Source organism: Zootoca vivipara, chromosome 4 (assembly GCF_963506605.1).
Source record: "Zootoca vivipara chromosome 4, rZooViv1.1, whole genome shotgun sequence".
NCBI classification, from domain to species: domain Eukaryota; kingdom Metazoa; phylum Chordata; class Lepidosauria; order Squamata; family Lacertidae; genus Zootoca; species Zootoca vivipara.
Window position 1 is genome coordinate 52,092,374 of NC_083279.1, and position 23,054 is coordinate 52,115,427.

A 23,054-nucleotide genomic window follows, 5' to 3' on the forward strand; every position below is an offset into this window, starting at 1 on the left:
TTTAAATGAAAACTGATAATCTTGGGAAGCTTGAATTCTGTGCCTACAATCACATTCTGGTTTCCCCCCTGCACTCGAATGGAGTCGCAGCATGCACACAATCCTCTATAGATTTTAAGTGTTTCTTCTAAGATTCCTGTTGCTTTTCAGACACTCAAAGTTCTGTGATTGTTCAAAGGGATAGGAATTCAATTACAGTACAATTTACAACTCAAAGTGACTGATAACATTTCGTCATTACACTATTAGGTTTTTGCAAATTGTTTCTGGGTTAATATCTGAGTTTTTATTAATGTTTTCTCATTTGAGCAGCCTATGTTAATTAATTTGTTGGTCAGGTATTTCTTTTTAAAAACATTCAGACACTTAAGATAAATGATGAGGCACTCTGGAAGGGGGCAATTATTTCAGTTACTCATTGATACACAAGAATTATTTTGTTCAGCTTGTCAAAGACATCCCATAATTGTGAAGCTATCAGTCTGCTATCTGAAGATTCCATATCAAATGATATAACACACAGTTATAGACATCTGTGAAATATCTGGCCAAAGAGCACACATAGAGGAGAAACCACTGGCCTGTGGTAATCGCTTCAGTCGTAGAGCAATCCTCAGCTCTCATCAGATAATCCACGCAGGAGAGAGAAAAGTTAAGGGTCTGGAGTTTGGAAAGAACTTTAGTCAAAGTAAACACCAAGCTTCACACCAGGCAATTCATGGGAGAGAGGAAAAACACTGTTCTTCCGGTTGCATTCTATTCTGTGAATTTCCACAATTTTTCTTTTTAGCTCGTCATCTTTTCTGTTACTTGTAAAATGTGTTTCATTTATGTTCTGCTTATTACTTAATGATTTACAATGAAATGAAAAAGTTTTTGTTCTAAGCCATCACTAAAAGTAATTAAATTTTGTTGACTTTTTAAAAAAACTAAAAGTTTATTAAATGAGTAACAGGGAGGTAGATTTCAGAAGACTATGTTGATCCTATTATTATCTGAGTATCTTAGTCCAGGATTGGGAAGAAATAGGTTAGGATCCACAGGTAGATCTCTATGTGAACTGCAGTAGATTGGCTAAGATTTCTGTCTCTCATAACATTCTCTGAAAAATGGCTCTCCTCACCCCATAGTATATTGCTGAAATGAGGATAGCTTGAGGTAATGAGTGGATGTTTGTGTGGAAGGACTATGAGCTCTGTTCAGTTCTGATACTCAAAACAAATTCCTGGGCTCCAAATGATTTAATTCTAAGTGTGTCTTTTGTGGCAGGTACAGTTGGTGGAACTTGAGGCCCTAGTACAAAACAAAGTCAGTCCTGCAAACCTGATGTCTGCTCACCTCTGCCTTGCTGTATTTTATATACATCCCCACTTTTCATACCCCAATTGTTGTTTAGAGAACTGATTCTTTGCCTTATTCTTCCATGACTTAATTGCCAAGGGTTCCCCAACCACATATTATGTGTTCTGCAATTATCACACCCCTGTGTTCCATGTTCAGTACAATGTTCAGTTGCTGCTATTTTTCACCCCCATCTCATGAGATAGGTGAACACTGAAATGAGTTCATGTGTCTAGGTTTCTGTGTATTGCTGTGTAGCACAGAATTCTTAAAGAAATGTGGAATTGAGCTTGGGGAATTGAAAATGCACATCTACACTTTAGGAATATAAGATTGCTGATCCCTGAAGAGTTGGAAATTTTATATAAACACATTTGTAAGTTTAGCTGTAGGAGACCCCAAAAAATCCCAACCCAAAAAAACTTGTAGCAATGTGACAGGGGATTCAGTCTGCTACAGAAAAATGTTCAGTACTTGTCCAGCCAAATCACAGCAAGATTACAAAGTTCTTGGAAAGTGTAGCTGGGAAATACTATTGTATTGGATACTGCAAGAAAGCCTGCTTGTGTAAAATGCATGTGGGCTGTGCACTTACTCCAATGTGAAACAAATGCACCATGACTTCTCAAAACAATGATTATGAGAACTGGCCACAAGTCTTATAATTAACAGGAAACTCTGGAATAGAGAACAGGTGTGAATGTAGTATTTCTCCCAAAGCAGATTGTCACCACCGCTATATCTTTCATGTGTCTAAAGCATTTTGAATAGTCATCCATCAGTTAACAATTTAAAAAACCATACACAAATCTAACCACATTTAGTAAAAACAATAACTTGGTCCAGATGAGTGTATTAGCACTGTATAAAGCATGGTTTCTGCTGTAATGGCCAGTGCACAGGAATGTTAAAATAGGTAAGAATGGTGTGCGAGCTTTCAAGTTGTAACTTCCTTGCCAAGTCAGCCAAGTTGAAACCAAGCTAAAATTCAGCTAGAGAAAAGGCTAAGCTAGCTTGTGCCAGATATAATCAGTTCAAGCAAATAATTACAAAACATCTGCTCTGTGAAACATCAACAAGCAATGGGTTGGGATCGCTTACCTTTTCTATTTAGCAAGTATGTGAACTTTAATTTCTTGGCATGGCTTTCAAATAAATGAACTTTTAATCCAAGGACAGAGAAATTAGAACTAGGTTTGTGCTAGGATAAATATGGCCTAGTTTGTAATCTTTTCTGCATTGCTCTTGATATTTCAAGAACTGTTTGAATTCACTAAATTGTTGCATTTCAGATATTTGGTGGTATTACAACAGTTGGTGCATATTTCATCTCTTAGTTTCATTAAGCCTACAGGTATTTTCAATATCTTTAGGATAGAGCATGAAAACGTGCTGAACTCTTTATGTTGTAAATGCCATTTAGCTGTCACTTTTCCTATCATAACCTGAAGATGACTCTTAAGGGAAGTTTACTAGTGAACTCTGAGTAAATAGTATATATTGCTACATGGGAAAATAAGCTTCTGCTTCATGGAACAAATCTTAATATGACAAGTGCAAGAGGAACTTATAAGGTAATCTGCAGCGTATTGCCATCCCTTCAAAGGAGTGTTCTTTGCTTCAGCCAGCCTGGAATAGGCACTTTGCAGTCCTGTTCAGACTCTCTGGGTCCATGTGTGAGGGGGTGGTTATAAGGTAAGGAGGGGGTGGAAAAATGATGCATACCCTAGCCTTTCCCAGCAGTTCTGTATGGTCCTAGAGGGCTCAAATGTGGGAGGAGTTGGATGGTTTTTGACAGCAGAAAATGGAAAAAAGATGTCTCCCCCCCCTTTCTTCTTAATAAAATATCCCTGGATAGTGCAAGGGGAAATGTAACACATCCACACACCAAAAGTAAGTAGCATGAATCTCCAACCCTATTCCATCCCTTTAGAATACTATTTACAAGCTCTTGGTGACTTGTGCAGCCCACTTAATCTCCTCTCTGGTTTCCTCTTGTCATAGTTACCGTGAACCACAGAATTAATAGATGACTTGCATAGTTTCCCTGACTTTGGCTCATCTGTTGTTGGATTCCAGTTTTCATCAGTGTCAGCTTAGCATGGCCATTAAGGATCATGGAAGCTGGAATCTAGCAATATCTGGAGCTCCACACACTGGCCTCATCTGATTTAAACACCCTCCCCTTCTCCAGAGTGGAAAATTTCAGATTTTTATCGTAGCTGATTGAGCAGTAGCTTGGCTTCCTGCACCCCCACCCCCCAAAAAAGTATCCATAGCAAGCAAGAAAAGTTACTGTTGTGGGTATTCCATGTGAAACTGGAAATACCATCCCTAGAAATGGGTGGCCTAGTTTTTAGTATTGTTTCTGCAGGCTTAATGGTCATTAACATTCCATAAAACTTAGAAACTCACAAGTTCTTTCAGGCACATTTTTCAAAAATGTTTAGAATCTTGAATACTATTTAAACCTAGATAGAATATATATAGAAGCTACTTCCTTATTTTTAGTGGGTCCCTTTGGCCTCCATACCGATAAGCATTTGACCAAAGGGGCGCATGTGGCACTGTGGTCTAAACCTCTGAACCTCTTGGGCTTGCTGATTGGAAGGTTGGCAGTTCGAATCCATGAGACCGGGTGAACTCCCATTGCTCCCAGCTTCTGCCAACCTAGCAGTTTGGAAGCATACTAGTGCAAGTAGATAAATAGGTGGCAGGAAGGTAAACAGCGTTTCCATGTACTCTGGTTTCCATCACCGTGTCCCATTGTGCCAGAATCAGTTTAGTCATGCTGGCCTCATGACTCAGAAAGATGTCTCAGGACAAACACTGGCTCCCTCGGCTTGAAGTGAGATAAGTGCCACACCCCATAGTCGCCTTTGGCTGGACTTAACCATCCAGGGGTCATTTACCATTTCCCTAGGCATTTGACCACTTGACTTTGCAGTTAAAGATAATGATAATGATGAAGTTATGAAATCCCCATGGTTCTGAAAAATACTTATCAAGCTTGTTCCTGCTTAAAGGTGACAGGAAGCTGAACAGTTGCCAATTCTTAATTCTTTAGAAGCTTACTGTCAACCCCTTAGACTCCCTTAGTAATATGAATAGATTGTCAAAAAGTTGCTATTTCTATGTAGTCTCATGATAGTATTAGCAGATGGTTCTTGATCCTGGAAAAGGGTTTAAAATTTGCAGGACTAAAAGACTACTATGCTTTTGAGCATACATGTCAGATGAAACGTAAGGCCTGGGGAAGAGAGACCATTCTAATCAAAGTTTGTTTCCTTTAGTACAACTCTGATTTTGCTATGTTAAAAAAGGATAAAATACAGCTAGTTGCTAGTCTGGGGAGGGAGTGGGACTCTCATTTTCATGTGCGCACGCTCTCTCTCGGAATTGCTGAAGACATACAAATTTATTTGCCTTTTTCTCTGCCCATTGCATTGGCTGCCCGCCAGGTTCAGGGTCCTTGCATTTACTGTATGTCTAGGGCATGTTGTGGGTTGCCCAATGGCTTATAACCCAGTGCAGTCACTCAGATCCTCTGCCATTGGTTTTCTCCCGGGTTGGCAAGGCTCATTTGACATCAACACAAAAGTGAGCCTTTACTGTCATCAGCCCAGTCCTGTGGAATAGATTCAGCAGGCACCTTCTGTTTCAAGCTTTGCAAATAAGGATTTTTTTTCTATTCCACCTGGTTTATGCCAGCAATTAAGAATACATATTAAAATGCTATATCCAGAATATCTGAAAATAGGACCACAAAATGGTGTAGGCATGCCCCCCTCCACCCATCAAGGAGGAAACAGGAACTGATGTCAGCCACTGTTGTGCTATCTTGTACCTCTGTTCAGAACTAATAGGAGGGTACATACCCAATCCAATGAAATATGGACATTTTGAGGGGGCTAAGACAGTGCAAACAGGAGCTCAGCAGGAAAAACAGAACAGCCTGTCACACATTATTATTATTAAAATAGGCAGTAATGGTGAGCACACTGGTGTTTATGCCCACCATATTGGCAACTTTGAGCTGAATAGACTAATTCTCATCTTTGTACATGTGTTTGGTATTTGTACGTGTGTCTAATTTTTTTATCTGACCTTGAGCTATGCCATATAGCTGTGTTCCATATAGATGACATGCAGAATTGACTTTGTAGGACTACAGTATAAAAAGTTTTGGGGGGAAGATGCTGAAGAAAGCTACTTTGGACTGTGTACACAAACAGGGGAGTTAATTTTATTTGTGATAAAGTATTACATTTATAACAAAAGCCTCCTCCTGTTGCATTTCTTTTAACTATATTAGGGTATGATTCATCTAAACTGGAGCACTCTTTAATCCTACCAAATGCAATTGGAAAGTTAAATTTTACCTGCTTTTTTAAAATATTGTCTTAAAATAAATGGGACTTAAACAAGCTTAATGTTGAGTGAAGATGCTGGTACTAAGTGGGTGAAGGCAGTTGTGTTGGAGCAAAGGTTGGTTGAGGAAGTCAGGAATAAGTCTTGCGGTGTATGAATTGGTTGGGGGATTGCAGGCTGCAGCTTTCTAGAGCAGCAGAAAAATAGGGGTTCTGGCACATTGACTTGTATATATTTTTGAATGTATCTTGCATCCATTTACAACTTTATTTCTTTTGGTTTGTCAGGTACTCAAGGAGCTACACCCAGCCCTGTGATTGGGCTACAGACACCTTCCACGGGCCTCTTGGGTGCACGGCCTGGTTTGATACCACTCCAGCGACCCCCAGGAATGCCACCACCTCATCTGCAACGGTTTCCAATGATGCCACCTCGGCATATGCCTCCCCATATGATGCACAGAGGTCCACCTCCAGGCCCAGGAGGTTTTGGGATGCCTCCGCCTCATGGGATGAAGGGCCCTTTCCCCCCACCTGGCCACTTTGCAAGGCCTGGTGGAATGCCTGGAGGGGGGCCTAGTGGACCCGATGATCGAGATGGAAGACAGTTCAGGAATGATAGGCAGCCGTTTACTCCAAATAGAGACCAGGAAAGGTTTGGAAGGAGGTCTTTTGGAAATCGGATAGAAAATGAACGAGACCGCTATGGTAACCGCAATGATGACAGAGATCATGAACGCCTTGGTAATCGTGAAAGGAGAGAATGGGGAAGAAGAAGCCCTGAACGTGATAGACACAGAGACTTGGAGGAAAGAAATAGGCGTTTCAGTGGACAGAGAGAGAGAGATTCTAGAGATAGAGAATCTCGCAGAGAAAAGGACGAAAATCGAGGAAAGGAGAAACCAGAGTTGACAGACAGGGTAGATGGTGTTAAAAACCATGAACCCCAGATCAGCAAAGTGGAAAATACAGACTCTGTTCCAGAACTTAAAAGGGGGGAGGCTGAACCCACAGGTGCAAAACCTGCTGAAGAGTTAACATCCGAGACTACCTCATCTCTTGAACATCCTGAAGAGTCTACTGGCTCACTCACAGAGGCTCCTCGCTAGACTGGAATACTTGTCAAAAAAAAAAAGTGACATTGGAGTATAGAGCTTTAGAGTTGTACAGTATGCTGTATATTTGCTTTTGCTATTTCACAACTCCTCCATAGTTTATGGGATATGTAAGCAATTTGATTGCTTCCCTTCTATTTAAATAGCTACAAAAATAACACAAAAGAAATGAATAAACCATTACTCTTTTTTTGCTGTAACTTTTTAAAAGTTTTGACTTTAAAAAGTTTACAAGTCAGAATTAGAAGTGCTATTTTTTTTAATTTAAGTGAAGGTAACGGTAAAAGCTCCTAAAAACAAATAGGGATGTGTTTTTAATAAACTCTATTTTCATAACAAACTTTAATGTGTGCTATTCTTCCTACACTGCACTGAAGTGGTAAAGGATTGTTCAACATCTTAAAGTTTGAACTGTTAATGCTGTACTGGAGTCTAAATTAGACTTTGTTTAAAGCTGTTAAAACATGTTTGTGTAACAGTTCACAAAAATGAAGTATATGTGGTAGTTATGTTCTTAGATTTCTGAATTTTAATTAACATGACTATTCTAGATGGGGGAAAAATAGCTCTTAAATGTTTCAAGAGGAAACCTAGTGTTTGCAGTGAAATCACATTTGTTTGTTTTTGTTTTTCCTGACCATCCATTAGATTTTGTGGTAAATGTTGCCCTAAAAAAAGTTCCCTGTTTAAAAAAGATTAACATAGGGTCCTGTGGAAAGCACACCTTATTTTTTGTAATTTAATTCATTGTGTTTTTGAGGGAGGTAAGGCACCAAATTACCACTATATTCCAATCTGTTTTTGAATGTTCCCTCCTGTTTTGTAGTCTACGTAACTACTGTCAAATTGCTTGTAACAAGCTAGAGGAGCAAGTATTGACTTATTAGCCCCTCTGCTGCATTCTGAAATGCAGGCAGTACTTGGCAAATTGAAAAATTACACCCCCCCCCCCCCGTGGTTTGACATGCTCAGTTCAGTTACTGTTCCCATTCAGATAACGTTTTCCCCTTTAATTTTTTGGGAAGTGGAATGTGAGGTAGGTAAGTTATCTTGCAATGGTAGAATAAAGAGAAACTTCATATATGTGTGACATCGATTTCCATGCGTTGACCTTTGTTTCTATGCTAGTAGCAGCTTAGGAGATGCACCAAAACTCAATTTTAAAAACTAGGAAAATGAACAGGCATGAAACTGCAACTGCTTTTTGAAATTTGACACCAGTAACTTAACACCTATGGCTATGCTTGAACATGATCTTTTTACAATTAAATTATGCAGGTTAGGTAGAGAATATCTTCCCCCAAATTCTATGGAGAGCTAATTTAGACTGTGTTAGAATGTAAAGCCCAAGTGAGTAAGATTATATAATTTACTGCCCATTTTTATTGACAGTAGTTGTCACAGTTGCTTTGAAAGCTAGTATGTCATCTGCCTTGTTTTTAACACAAGTTGACAAAGCTATTGTCAAGGTTTTATTTGAAAATAAGTAGAATATAGCCAAGCTCATTTCAAGGCAACACTGCAACATGAAGGGCTTCAGGTAAGATTGTAAGTCTTGGTGAGCAAGGTCTAACCTGCTCAAGCATGTAAACAATTGCCAAACCTTCAAGAGAGCTATATAGAAAAAAATGCTTTCTGTGTGCCTCTTGCATTAAAGGGTTTTAGCCAACATCCTTCTCCTAAGCAGGCAATCACATTAATATTGACATGTTAGGCACATAGCATTTACCATTTATTAAGCATGTTCATCTGCAATATCTACCGCTCTCACTTTGTGTAGTGATGTTGGTATGAATTTTTTACTAAGGTTAAGCAATTGTTAAAATGGCAAATAGAAAATGGCAAATATGTATAGCAATATGGTGGAAACAGGTTTTCTGTATTCACAGTAGCCCTCTACAGCTATGCAGCTGAGTAGCTCACTATACAAAGCTCTGTTTAGCTATTCCAGATAGTTCAAGGTGGTTGTTGCTGAGACAAGACTGCTCCTATATGGTCATACGCTATCAGTCTCCCTATATGTTTTCTATGAAACCCAAGCTATTCTTTATTGCCTAAATAAGGGAGAATATAAAGATTTAGAACCTGGCTTCTACAGGAAGTAGGAACGTCCTCTCTGTAGCTATAAATCGCAGTCCCAAGATGCAGATCTTTTAAATAAGCCACGGCATTCTCTTATGTCCTCTCCAACAGCTCACAAGAAAGGCAGTTTCAGCCATCCCACTTGCAGCAATTAGTTTGTCACAGATTAGGTTTGATTGGAGTCAGTAACAGTAGAATTCAGAAGCAATTTTTCATTTAATGACGGAGCTTATCTGATGTACTGAAATCAATGAGAAGTCATCCCTCCCCATTGGAAACGCTGATGCGAGAACTCACTAGATTTATACCATATTTAGAGTAAAGCATTCAGGACTAGAGTTCTCTCAAGCTAGCTTGTTTACCCCACCATCAGGTAATTTCAGTTGTCCAGATGCGATTAGATGATGAAATCAGCAGAGGACTTTACCACCTCTGTCAAAGTGAACTGGTGGTGCCTGGTCTCCATCACAGCAAAAATTCTTGAACTAATATTCTACTGCCACTTTAATTACAAGGTATACAAAATAAGACAACTTATTGGTTTAAACCCCAATTAACAGAGCCGTAAGATTAAACAGTTGCTTTTTATCCTAAACAAAGCCAAATAATTGCTAGTTCTATAGGTACATTTACATTCTGCACGTAGGTTTTGGTATACAGTGCCACTGTCAAAGATCTTAAGCCTTGGCCAGTCCAATCACACCACAAGCTAGACGAGCACCAGCATTTCCAGTTTTCTTGCTCTCTTCATTTCCTCCTCTGCCCAGATCATCAACTTTTTCATGAACCTAAAAAGTGATAGATAAATATAATAAGGTGGAGGTTATTACATTAGTAAATAATTTGAAGGAAAGTCAATTTCAGCCACATGGTGCAAATGGTCCAAGGCAGGATAAATACTATACATCAAATAATTAGTAATCCACAAACAGAAATAACTAAATTAGGAAATTATAGTTGTTTAGGGTAGTGGCTGTGTATTCCCCACAAGACTTGCTGCCACTCTGTTATGGGTACTCTACATACTACATATAGTCAACCAGATCTGGCTAGCTTCTCCATTAGGTTGACAGAATGCTTCCGAATTTGCACTTGCAGTTGAAAAGAGCCAGCACCTCACCAAAAGCCTGTACTGAGTAGTGTATAGAAAAATATTTTAAGTGATATAATTTTACAGCAGAAACATCTGCATCTCTGCCCAAGTACATGCAATATTATAACGAACTGCTTCTCAAGCTAGGCTGAGAATGAAGCTTTGGAGCAAAGTGAGGAGCTCCTTAAAATACCTGGGATATTTCTTCACCTCAGAATTTACAGCAAGACTGATCATGTGCAGTAATGCTCAGAAGAAATCCAGGCTTCCAATATGCTTTGGCCCATTTCTGGTGCTGGTGATGCCCAACGCACCTACATTATGTAAGCAAGCAGGTCTAAGGAGAATCAGAAGCAGCAACTCTGTGCCAAGACCTCTAGGTCTAAGTACTGAAGCAAACCTTCCACAGGTAAATTATATTGATGTATTTTTCCAGAATTTGGAGGGAAGTTGCTCAAAGAAATACTTACCACCATAGTACGTCCGATAATGCAATGTGGCCCCGAGAGAGAAATAATTTGGTCCTGTATTGATATTGTTGCTACACCTGAACCATCTGCAGTCACATTTCCAAGATCACCAACATGCCTGGAATAGTTGATTTGATTTTATAAGCAGAAATATGACCTGTAATAATTGCTAAATGCAGTTGACTGAGGTGCTACTGTGACACACTACTGCTCAAACATACAAAGCTGGTGCTTTTCCGCTTCAATAACAGGTACTTGAAATATACAGACAAGTGTTAAGAGGATATTATAGCCAGCTCAAGCTGTCTACCCTAATTGTAAAAACTTTCACCAGTGTAACATGCAGTTAAGCCTAAAACCACATTATTCCTACCTGAAACAAGCCATCACTAGTAAAAAAATATTATATAAAGTGATTGTTAATACTGGACAGTTTAATTTTTCCTGTTAAAGCCATTGTTTTGCTGAGTTTTTATCATGGTCTAAATACTGGAATTTTTGACCCATGTGCTTCCAATAGCTTCAGGTGTAATGGCAACACAAGGAGAGGGATTTAGAAGTGTACAAAATTCCAGGAAATTCTGAAGAGTTCAGCTGAGGTCCTAAATGTAATTTAGAGTGGACATTTTTAAAAAAATGAAACTTAATTGTAATTCAAATGTACACAACTATTGATGCCTCTAATTGTATTTCTGTATTTTGCTTGTTCTAGTAGTGCCTGTATTAACATTTTTATTTTATGCAATGCTGAATAAAATATATGCAGGACAAATCTTTCTGTCTTCGAACTAATGTGACACAGACCGTAGCACCCTAAATTTAGAAATTTAACACAGGGGACAGGGTCCTTAATGTTTTCTGTGCTTTATTTTAAATTCTTTAATTTGAGAACACATCAATAACCCTTTTGAATAAGGAGCAGTACTCAGCATATCTATTCATTGCCTTTTTACCAATTCAGGAGGCTAAAAATTAGCTGTTGCCTTCAAGCCCTCCACCCCTATCAGACCACTCTAACTGACTGTGTTGCAGCAAAAAAATAACTGAATGTTCACTAAATGATTGACCAGCACAGCAATTGCATAACCAGGCAAGTTTGACTTATATTCTTAAGGTCTATGGACAGAAGTATGCTTCAGGAATGAACTGAGGAACCAAGTGAGCTGGGTGCCCACAAATTATGAAAGCCAAACAGGCATCAGATCCTATGAAGTAGGCTCTGAGGGATGAATAGCAGGTGACAACACAGGGAGACAGGAAGCCTTGCACAGTGTCTACAAACAAAGAGGTGTGGACCAGCAGTAGAACAGTAATACCCAGACACAACTGGCAGACTGTGCCACTGAAGAGAGCAACAAATAAGAAAAGGTTAAGAAAAATGAGCATTAGTCCTTAATTTCTCCAGTGCCAGTACATACTCAGCTAGGAGTCCTTTTAGACTAATAAATAAGGGACAGTTCTCTTACTGCTAATTTCCAGTCCAGTTGTTTCTATAGATAGTTATCCTAGAAGTATTACAGTAAATAGATAAAAAGGGATGCCCCAAAATTGAAATACACAGAATTTTAGGTCCCATCTACAGTTTTACATTTGTCTGCTGCACAGGACCCTATCCTGGTTCTTCACTGTGTTGGGAGATAATGCAATGCACTGTTACTTGATGGGATGCAAGCCATTATGCTAGAAGGTACTTCAAGATACAAAAATAGGAAACTGTTTTATACTAAACCTTTCTTCATCTTCTGGTCCACCATGAGTTTTCCCCTCAGGATTGAAGTGAGGGCCTGCACTGGTACATCCTATAAGAAGTTACCCGAAGTCAGTCTTTTCCCCACATGTGTCACATTATGCAAATCCATATATGACGGCTCTCAGGTCTTAGCCTCAAACTCTTTATCTTTTAAAAACAAGATATTTTATCAGGACGCTTATGAACATAATCTAACAACTTAAAAGTGTGAGGGAGAAGTAACCTTCTGTCTCCCTCCCCTTAGAGCAGGCATAGGCAACCTTGGCTCTCCAGATGTTTTGGAACTACAACTCCCATGATCCCTGACCACTGGACCCGTTAGCTAGGGATCATGGGAGTTGTAGTTCCAAAACATCTGGAGAGCCAAGGTTGCCTAGACTTGCCTTAGAGTTTTGAAGAGTCCCTGTGTTTAATGCCTAGGCCAATATCATGCACATCACAAGCTAAATACAAAATGAACTGCTTCCTCAAGAGTGGAAGTGTATTTATTGCTTAGCAATCTAATATTTGCATTCTTAAGACACTATTGGCCATATATGTTTCTGTTGTTAGAAAACATTTTGTAGATTGTAAGAACAAAAGCAATGTTACCGTTTGTGTTGTCTCCAAATTCATGGACGTGGAACCCATGTTTTCCTGGAGTCAACCCACTAATACTTCCTGAAAGAGTTACAGGTCCACTACCCTGAAACAGATTAGCATGAATAGAAAGATTCAAACAAACCATCCATTTTAAAGTCCTAACATCTCCAAGGAAAATGACACTGTACAGAGGAGAGAACTGATTCTTCAAGCAATACACGCTTAAGTATGATCCTACAGTAGAATGTTGGCATAGTATTCACCATGAACCTAGAAAATCTTACTGTCTTCATCATGGTGCCTACAGTCCCACAACTGGATTTTGGTGGTGTTTCAAACAGGTGTATGTTTGGAAACTTCTTATGCACACCTTGGTCCAAAAAAGTGTCTCTCCAGTGGCAGACAAGGGTATGATGCATGCACTTATGCCAAAACCAAGAATGCAAGGTTTACACTTGCTATATGGAGAGCCAACATGTTAAATGCTTTTTAGTGACCTTGATGGGATGCCTGACATTTAAAGCTGCTCCTAAAGTAACGCCCATAACCAACAGCAATTCAAGTTGCTTAGTAAGTGTACATTTCGTAAACTACTCCCTAGAATGCATTATAAACTTCAAACTGAAGATACAAATCAACATTTTGTTCTGATTAAACTATATTTGTTAAAATGCTGCTTTGAGTAGCATTTTATCTTATTGGATTCACACAATCTCATTTTAATAAATCCATTCAGAAATGAAGCATTTCCCTGATAAAATGGTTAAAACTGACTTTTCATTACGGCTGACAGTTAATTATATTTATTCCCTGCAATTCACAATTATAAGAATGAACCTGAGGGCATGCATACGATGGAGTCTCTTGCTCCCTGGCAGCCAATGACCGTTCAGGTTCCAGGCTCTTTCTTCCAGAGGGAGGGGGCAGAAAAAGCTGCAAATGTATTTCAGATGTTGGCCAACAGTGAAAGAGTAGATCCACAAAACCCTCTGTAGATCTGTAGTGTCTTCTGGCATAGCTGTTTAGTCCAACAGCAGTATTATTTAGGGTAGGCAGAAAGTAATATGCCCAATTTCAACCAGGGCCTCCTATGTTAGTAGTACAGTAATATAAACAGTGAAATCTAGACAACATGTCAAAGGTGCACATTGGTGTTTTTTTTAATTTTCTGGTTAGCTGTTTTAACTAGATAAACATGCACATTAAATAGCCTTGGGCAAAGTATTTCACAAACTTAGCTATGAATGATATGCAAGTCTGTGCTTACACTCCACTTAGACAAGTATTTATGCCAGAGCCTATTAGTGTTGACTGTAGTTATTCACTCACTTCAGAGACGATTTGTTCACAGCAGCAGGATTAAATTACATTAAATTAGAAATTGCATAGGATGCAAACCTGAAGAAGACAAGATGTAGCTTGAACTGTAACAAATAGTTTCCTGACTTCCACACTGCTACATAAAAAATATTACCGTACAGTATATGGAATCTGACAAAATCAGTACACCAGTATACATTACATGAAAATTTAAGAGTATTTTACAGGGATATAGTTGTTTGTAATAAAGGCTGTGTTGTAGTTTGCAAGCTGTTGTAATCGATCGAGGATCAAATGATCAAAAAGCACAAAAGTTTGAAATCATTTTCATCCTGCTTGCAATGCACTGCACTGTTGTCAGTGAAGTCTCCATAAAAATGCCTATAACTGTGGAAGTATTTCCAAAGTCCCTCAAATAGTCAAGCACCATCAGAACTTTTGGAGCCTATACCGTGACACTAAAGGTTAAGGTTCAATTAATTCCATACTAGTTCTGAAATATACTGCCAAATGCAACCATATATAAATAATTCTCTTCTATCAAATTCCCAGGTGCTCTCTCACTTAATACATTTGAAACTAGAAATAGTCATGGTGTCAATAAGGCAGGAATAGTTGACATGGTACTGTCCTGTTGTCCCCATTCCTGGGTCAGGAATGACGACCGGAGGGCACCACACTGGCTACCCACATGCCATAATGTATTGCTCTGTACAGTCCTCCTAATACAGTCTAATTTACAGTCCTGCTAATACAGTCTATTAAACCTCTTTGAACCAGCCATGCTTTCATCATAGTTAGAGGTAACTAGAGTAACAGATCTTTCTAAATGCATTCATACTAACATCTATAACAGCTTTAAAAAAGATAATTATACATTTATTAAAACCTACAACACATAAAATACATATACACATACTTTCAAAGATCTAGCACAAAGATCCTCATTCACTATTGAATACTTCATAGCTATGCTTCTGTCCTGCTATTCACATTATTTCAACGATACATTACATTTTCCCCTAGCTTATGTGTGTAAACTTCTAACTAAATTCAGGCAGAGGCTGCAAAACCTGTTTGCCCACGAGATTAGAGCTCACAACTCTCACTCTTCTTTTTTTCTCCCTCAAGAGCAAGTTGGCTTAAGTTACGCTTTCCAGCAGCCATGACTCAGCATATTGTCCCCTTTCTTTTGGGCAGGGAGGACAGAACCTGATTTGCAGCACATTCCCCTATCTTTGGCTATATATAATAAAGAGAAGGGAAAGAAACAGGTGCCCCAGAGCAGCTATGGACAACGTTTACCCAACGGTGGCGCCAAGGGGAAGGGAAACCGGCAACCTGAAATAGCTGAGATACGGTACTCATTCTGCTGGTCCTGATGGAGGAAGCGAGTTATTGCACCTCAAAATACCTGCGGATTTAGATTTTATGCAGAACTGGAACGAACCGTTTCCCCTTCCCCACGACTTCAATCCCCTAAAAAGCCCACGTTAGCTCTTACGTTTTTTTTGTTTTGTAAATGGGCTAAAGTTCGTTGTAACTCGCCCAGCTCCATCTTATCTAATCTGACCCCTGCCCGCCGCATCTATGGGAGCCAGGTCATGCTAGGCAAAGGCCGCACGAGAGGGCGGCGCAGGCAAGAGGCCTGGCCTGATGCCACAGAGCCACGGCGCCTGCTCTAGCTCCCACCGCTCGCCCCAAGGCTGCAGCCCCAGAGGCGGCGCCGTTACCCGACGGCGAACCCCGCTGACAGGAGCGGCCCCGACTCTGGAGGGGAGGGCGGCCAGCGACCTTCAGCGCGCAGCTAATACCTGAGTGGGCGCAGCACCCTCCTCTCCCAACCCAGGCGGCGGCGGCGCGCAGCCTGGAGCGGGACCAGGCGGCCGAGCAGCCCCTCCCCTCACAGCGCCACACCCCGAAGGACGGGGAGCCGCTCCCCGCTCAAGCCCGGCACTCACCTTCTGCTCGAAGAAAATGACGCCTTTGACGGGGGAGTCGCCGGCCATGACGCAAACAGCCTTCTGCACCGCCATGTTCCTTCTCGCCTCGGAATTACCTCTGCCGCCGCAGCGCGCACCAACCTTAAACCTCACACTCGGCGCGCTTGCGCGACCTCAGCCGCAGCCCCCTCGTACGTCGCTTTCTTATACCCTCCGGTTAGCGTTCCTCCCTCCCAATCGCGGCGCTCGGATCGGATTCTACGCCCGCCTTCACGAGACGAGGCGGCCAATCGCCCGGCCGACGCTCTCCCACCTTCTCCAACCAGAAGGGGGGAGAAAAGCCACAGCCCCTTTATCCAAGCCAATGGCTGCTCGACCGCCTTTTCTTAGTCAGGGCCTCGGCAGTGCGAAGCGGCCTTAGCGAGTCTTTTTTCGCCCGCCCTGTGTGCGGTGGGCGCGGAGAGAGACGCCTTGTTTTACCCTCTTGGCAGCAATTCCCTTGGAGACAAGTAGAACCTGTGCTCACGAGTGGCAGCCGAAGCGAATGTGCCGAACGAGGGAGGATCACGAGTTCGGGCTGCTCCCTTTTTCGCCTCAGGCATTCAATATGACTGGTGCTCAGAGACCTAGGAGCAAGTCAAGGCGTGTTTCGGAGCTTGACCCATTTGGGTAATGCCGCCTTCGCAAATGACTCTTGTTTCCGAAAGCGTGGGGCTGGCGGCCCTGGCTTAGCGTATCACTTTGAGAACTTCACTGGTTTGCCCCTTTTCATCTGGAAAGGGTAGCTGCGCGGTTCATGAGCATCTGCATCCCAATACAGTGCAGCTTCAAATATTACCAAAAATAAATAAAATCGTTTTGCAGGCGCCATAGCTCAGTGCTAAAGAAGGTTCCAGGTTCAACCCTCCACATGTCTACAGCAGGCTGGAAATATACTACTGTATACATAAACTTAACGGTCTGATTTGGTAAAAGGCAGTTTCCTATTTTCTGGGAATAAATAGCCCGAATGTACAGGCTGATCTGTGACAGCTACATATGCATGTATTCATTAGTCGTATATGAGCTGAGAAGACTTAATTGGTTGTGTTTTGTAGCATATGCTAGAATAGGGGAAGGGATGTAGCTCAGTGATCAAACATTTGCTTTGCAAACAGAAGGCCCAGGTCCAATTCCCTGGCATCACCAGGTAGGACTAGGAATGTCCCCTACCTGGAACATGGAGAGCTGTCGCCAGTTAGTGTAGAGATAATACTAGATGGACCACCAGCCTGACTTGGTATAAGGAAGCTTCCTTTGTTCCTCATGTATGTGTGGTTTGCACATGAATTTGTATATGAATTTTAAAAATTGCAAAGCAACCATGCAGGATAATTATTTGACCAAGTGGCTCAGAGAAGACTGAAGTCAGGGTCTCCTGCATACTATTTGCTGATACAAAGGACGTTTCATGATGAGGAGATACCATAATCATTATGTGCAACCAGTGTTATTTTTCTAGAAAAATAGGTGCCAGTACTCACCATGAAGTTGTTACAGTAAGTGCCACACTTTTTTACCAAAAGAGAGAGAGGTGCCAGTACTGCATACCCTTGAGTGCCCTCTGAAAATAAAACACCATGTGCAACACATAGCTGTACCCACTTACCCATCAACTTTATGGTTTCTCAGGGTGTGAGAGACACATTTGCAGCAATTGAAGGTTGAGAACATTGGAGCAAACGTGTGCTGTGCCCATACCTTAGGCACTAGTTTTATTGGCAACATAATGTATTCAGCTGACTGCACTAGCATTCACTGAGAGAAACATTCATTAACAGTTCTGTCATCTCATTGTTCCTGGGTGAGGGCCAATTTATGCAAACAATTTTGCATGCTAAGGAAAGAGAATAAGCCATGCAGAAATCAGCATTTGGCAATGCAGTTATGTGACTGCTTCTCTACATACCGCACCACAAACCCAGCTCACAACTCAGCCAAACATTATTTATTTATTTAGACCATTTCTATGCCAGTTGATATACAAAAGTATCACTAAGTGGTTTACAGAAAACTAAAGCAACAAAAATGCTATAACAATACAGTAAGTCCTCAACATACGTGGAGGTTATGCTCCGGAGATCATGCCTAAAGCCAAAAATCACATGTAGTCAAAACACACTGGATGCAATGGCAGGTGGGATTGCCAAAGGACTTTTTCCCAGATGCCCCCCCCTTTTTTTTGCCAAGTGCATAAACCTGAATGCACATAAGTTAAATGTGCATCAGTTGCAAGCTTACTGTAGACAAATGTTAATATAAATGACTAAAAAATATAGACACGCCCTCCCCTCTTATCCTCCTGACTCTCGTCCAGGGCACCACCCATCCACCCTAGCTCTCAGATAAAAGAAAGTGCTTCTTCACACAGCACTTAATGGTGACTTATGGAACTTGCTCCGACAGAAGACAGTGCTGCCCATGAACATGGTTGCCATTAAAAGAGAATTGGGCAAATTAATGGAGGATAAGACTACTGATGGTCAGAGGCAGCAATGCTTCTCAATACCAGTTGCTGGAAGCCACGGGAGCTTTTATGCTTGCGTCCTGCTTGGAGGCTTCCCACGAGCATCTGGCTGGTCACCATGAGAACAGGATGCTGGACTAGATGGGCCATTCTGATGTTCTTATGCCTCTTACCCAAGGCCCAAACAAACTTTAAATGTCTCACAAATAGAAGGGTTGCTGCTGACATCACACTACTCTCTCTAGGCTTGCTTTTTATAGGCAGGCACCAAGGTGGATGGAGCGTCCTCTGGCTGCCCACAGCAGTGTTCCATTTAGCAACCAGCTTCACTCCTCACACCCAGTTTCAGATGCAGCAGGTTTGGTGAGTTTCTCAAGAGTTCTAAGGATAGCAAATAGGACACCCCTCTCCACATAGGTCTATGCACACCTCTCCACCAGTTGTTGTTTTTAAACCAACATTTCCCTCAGTTAATTTCCCATGTGCAACTAAAAATAAAAAAATCACAAAGCTATTTTGAACCTTTATAGTGACACAACTGTTTTGCTAGATGCTGAATTCATGTAACCCTACACTGTATCTTCTAACTTGGTTGGAAATTATTCCTGATTCAGTATTTCTGAATTTATTATATGTTGTCACTCTTTCTCAAAGAAGCTCAGAGTAGTGTGGTGGATTTGTTCAATAACCACACCGTTGTGATGTTTAAGGCAACTTTACTTAGTCATAACAGCAGCTGCTGGGGAACCCACAAAAATGGAGTTCACAGGGGTATACCGAGGGTCAAGGAGAGAACTCCGCCTCCCGCTGCACTGGAGTTGGGGGGGGGGCAGCTGCTGTGGGGCCTGTGTGGGGTGGTGAGCAGGCAGGGGGGTGCCACTGCAGGTGACAGTGCTACAGCAGGTGAGGCAGGGCAGTGACAATTTTTACTAAAATAGGAGGGGTAAGAGAAGGAGAAGAAAGAGGGGGATAAATAAAAAGAAGGAAATAAAGAGTGGGGTGGGGGGAGAAGAGAAGAGGATAGAGGAATGAAAGAGAAAGGGAGAACCAGCAACAAAAAGATGTGTGCAAAAAACAAAAAGCAAAGAAACAGAAGAAGGGTATCTGGCAAAGGGAGCAGGGGCAAAAGCTTTTATGGACCGGAGGAACCACTTGATGCTCCTTTATTTTTACTTTTATTTAGAAGTGAATCTTTCTGTTGAATGTGTCAGTGGTGCAGCTAAGTGATTCTAGAACGTGGACTTAATGGTCTTAATGCCCTCACCACCGTCATGGCTGTGTGTATTATTTCAAGTGAAGTGAAGCACAGAATTAACCTCTCCCCTCCCCCACTCCTGCCTCATGATTCCATGCTTTATAACTTATTCTACATTCCTGATATGTCTCAGCAAACAAACATTTGCCAAACCAGAAAAAAATGGGGGAAAGGGATACTCTAAGGCTCCTTGCTAAGGCAGCAATGGGCACAAAGGACCCTAGGTGTGCCTCTGAAATTACAGTATACCTATCTTATATAGCTGCATTCTTATGCCTTAGCTTTGCACATGCGTAGGAATTAAGTACCGTTCTCATCAGAGCTGTATGCTAAGTTCAGCTACATATACAGGGTGCCCACTCTCTATGAAACTAGCTGAAGTCTGAGTTTTTCCTGCAGAAACATTCTTGACGCATTCGCAAAACAGTCTGACTAAGCAGATTATCCTATCAATATCTGTTCACACACTCTTTTATAAATCTCTTCCCATATACTGTAGGCTGTGGGTTAAATCACAGAGTCTAGGGCTTGCTGATCAGAAGGTCGGCGGTTCAAATCCCTGCAATGGGGTGAGCTCCCGTTGCTCGGTCCCAGCTCCTGCCCACCTAGCAGTTCGAAAGCACATCAAAGTGCAAGTAGATAAATAGGGACCGCTCCGGCGGGAAGGTAAACGGCGTTTCCGTGTGCTGCTCTGGTTCGCCAGAAGCAGCTTTGTCATGCTGGCCACATGACCCGGAAACTGTCTGCGGACAAACGCTGGCTCCCTCGGCCTATAGAGCGAGATGAGTGCTGCAACCCCAGAGTCGGACACGACTGGACCTGATGGTCAGGGGCCCCTTTACCTTTACCTTTTATCTATCAAAGCAAATGATTTGCTCATGCTTGACACCACATACTGTATACAAGAGCCTTAATCAATTAGGAAAAGCTGTCATTCCCTAACCCTGTATGGAAAATAAGTGGCACAGCTGGGTAATTTTAATTTCTGGACTTGATAGTCTTACTTGTGGGGAGTTGGGGACACACTGTAGACTACGGTCTTTTTGAATGACTGGTGAAAGTGAACAACTAGATCTGTTGTGAAATAAAATAAGCAGAAGAAAGAAAAGCCTTATCCTGAGCCTATAACCTTTGGTCCCCTATACATTTATGACCTAATATCCTCCAGGCAAGCAAAGCCATAAAACAGGTAAAAATATACAGTACATTGTACTAGATACAGATTGTTTCTCAACAGAGTGCTTTCTTTTGGAGGTGGGGGTTGAGAAGTGGAAACCAATGTATTAAACAACCCACATATGGAAGGTACCAACCACTGATGGCAGGAAACCATTCCACAAGTATGCATCCAGAAGGCGTTCACAGTGCATCCTCCCATTCATCTAATCTGGTGTCTTCCATGGCGACACTAGGGCTCTCCCAGTTTGTTTTGGGTCCCACACATCAAGCAGGCCACACGCTGGATTTGATCTTTGGTGCGGGTATAGACGTGATCATGTCCCCAACTGTGGAAGTGCCATGGTCTGATCACTACGCTCTGAAAGCCAGGATTGACTTCCCGCCCCTCCCCTGCTTGGGTGGCGAGCCTATTTGGGCTCGCCCGCATAGGCTGATGGATCCTGACGGATTCCGTCAGGCCTTGCGGGACCCTGCTCCCCCTGGCGGCTCATTAGAAGAGCTGGTCGAGAACTGGAACAACCGGCTCTTGGCGGCCATCGATGAGATCGCACCTAAGCGCCCTCTGCGACCCCGCCGAAACCGGGCCCCTTGGTTTACCGAGGAGCTTCGGAAAATGAAGCGGGACCTTAGACGGCTAGAGCGAGTATGGCGGCGTGCTCACGACGGAGCCTCAAGAACATCTTACAGGAAACTTATGAAAGCCTATGAGATGGCGGTGAAAGCTGCAAAAAAGTCCTACTTCTCAGCTTCCATTGCATCCGCTAGCTCTCGCCCAGCACAACTTTTTAGAATAATCAGGTCTTTAACAACCCTAGAGGAACAGCCAAATTTAAATACGAATTTGACCCATAGCTGTGAGGCATTTGCGAGCTTTTTTGCGGAGAAAGTCTTGACACTCCGCCGTGACCTCCCTGCCAATTTGGATACAATAACGGAACTGGAGGCCCCTCGACTGTCTTCGAGTTCAGTATTGGACCAATTCGATCAGATACTCCCTGCCGATGTAGACAGATTCCTCCGGGCTGGAAGGCCCACCACTTGCCCCCTGGACCCGTGCCCGTCTTGGCTGATTAGAGCGTGTCCAGATGAGGTACGGGCCCCCCTGGGTGAGATCATCAACTTGTCCCTGGGCACAGGGACTTTCCCAGAGGAGTTGAAGGAGGCAGTGGTGCGTCCACTCTTAGAGAAAACATCTCTAGATCCTTTAGATCTATCCAATTATCGCCCGGTTTCGAATCTTCCGTACCTGGGTAAGATAATTGAGAGAGTGGTTGCCAAACAGCTTGGTAGGTTTCTGGATGAAACATCGGCTTTAGATCCATTTCAGTCCGGCTTTCGCCCTGGTCATGGGACCGAGACAGCTCTGGTAGCCTTAACAGATGATCTCCGTAGACAGCTGGATCGAGGTGGGTCGGGACTGCTGATTCTTTTAGACCTGTCAGCAGCCTTCGATATGGTCGATCATGACCTTTTAGACCACCGCCTTGCCGACGTGGGGATTCAGGGCACAGTCCAACAATGGCTGTGCTCCTTCATCTCAGGTTGGGGACAGAGAGTGGCGCTAGGGAGGGAGTTGTCGCCGCGGCACCCCTTGGTGTGTGGAGTCCCGCAAGGCGCAATCCTTTCCCCAATGCTTTTTAATATCTTTATGCGCCCCCTTGCCCAGATTGTCCGGAGTTTTGGCCTGGGTTGTCATCAATATGCTGATGACACCCAGATCTATCTGTTGATGGACGGCTGCCCTGCCTCGGCCCCGGACACACTCACCAGGTGCTTGGAAGCTGTGGCTGGATGGCTACGTGGGAGCCGACTGAAGTTAAATCCTTCGAAGACAGAGATCCTCTGGCTAGGTCGGGGTGACATGGGGTTGGGGGGCCAACTCCCATCTTTTGCAGGGGCTCAATTGGTACCAGCGCCTTCTGTCAAGAGTTTGGGTGTAACCTTTGACGCCTCCCTTTCCATGGAGGCGCAGGTTGCATCCACAGCAAAGGTGGCATTTTTCCATCTCCGCCGCATCAAGCAGTTGGTCCCTTACCTCTCTCGCCCCG

The 23,054-nt window shown here is 42.4% G+C and overlaps 2 protein-coding genes across 5 annotated transcripts in view; one reads left to right on the forward strand and one right to left on the reverse strand.

Annotated features, from left to right (window-relative positions):
• Positions 1-6,878, forward strand: part of SCAF4 (SR-related CTD associated factor 4) — a 42,895-nt gene extending 36,017 nt beyond the window's left edge. For all 4 annotated transcript variants that reach the window (XM_035114327.2, XM_035114329.2, XM_035114326.2 and 1 more), the window contains one exon: positions 6,000-6,878. In XM_035114327.2, the coding sequence (XP_034970218.2) occupies positions 6,000-6,820 (821 nt within the window). In that variant the 3' untranslated portion in view covers positions 6,821-6,878. The remainder of the gene's footprint in view (positions 1-5,999) is intronic.
• Positions 6,879-9,105: 2,227 nt separating this feature from the next.
• Positions 9,106-16,557, reverse strand: SOD1 (superoxide dismutase 1). Its single transcript, XM_035114330.2, has 5 exons — positions 16,085-16,557; positions 12,813-12,906; positions 12,201-12,270; positions 10,472-10,589; positions 9,106-9,696 (listed from the first exon to the last, which is right to left on the reverse strand). Exons 1-5 carry the CDS (start codon positions 16,157-16,159, stop codon positions 9,586-9,588), a joined length of 468 nt encoding a protein of 155 aa, XP_034970221.1. The 5' UTR covers positions 16,160-16,557; the 3' UTR covers positions 9,106-9,585.
• Positions 16,558-23,054: the final 6,497 nt, after the last annotated feature.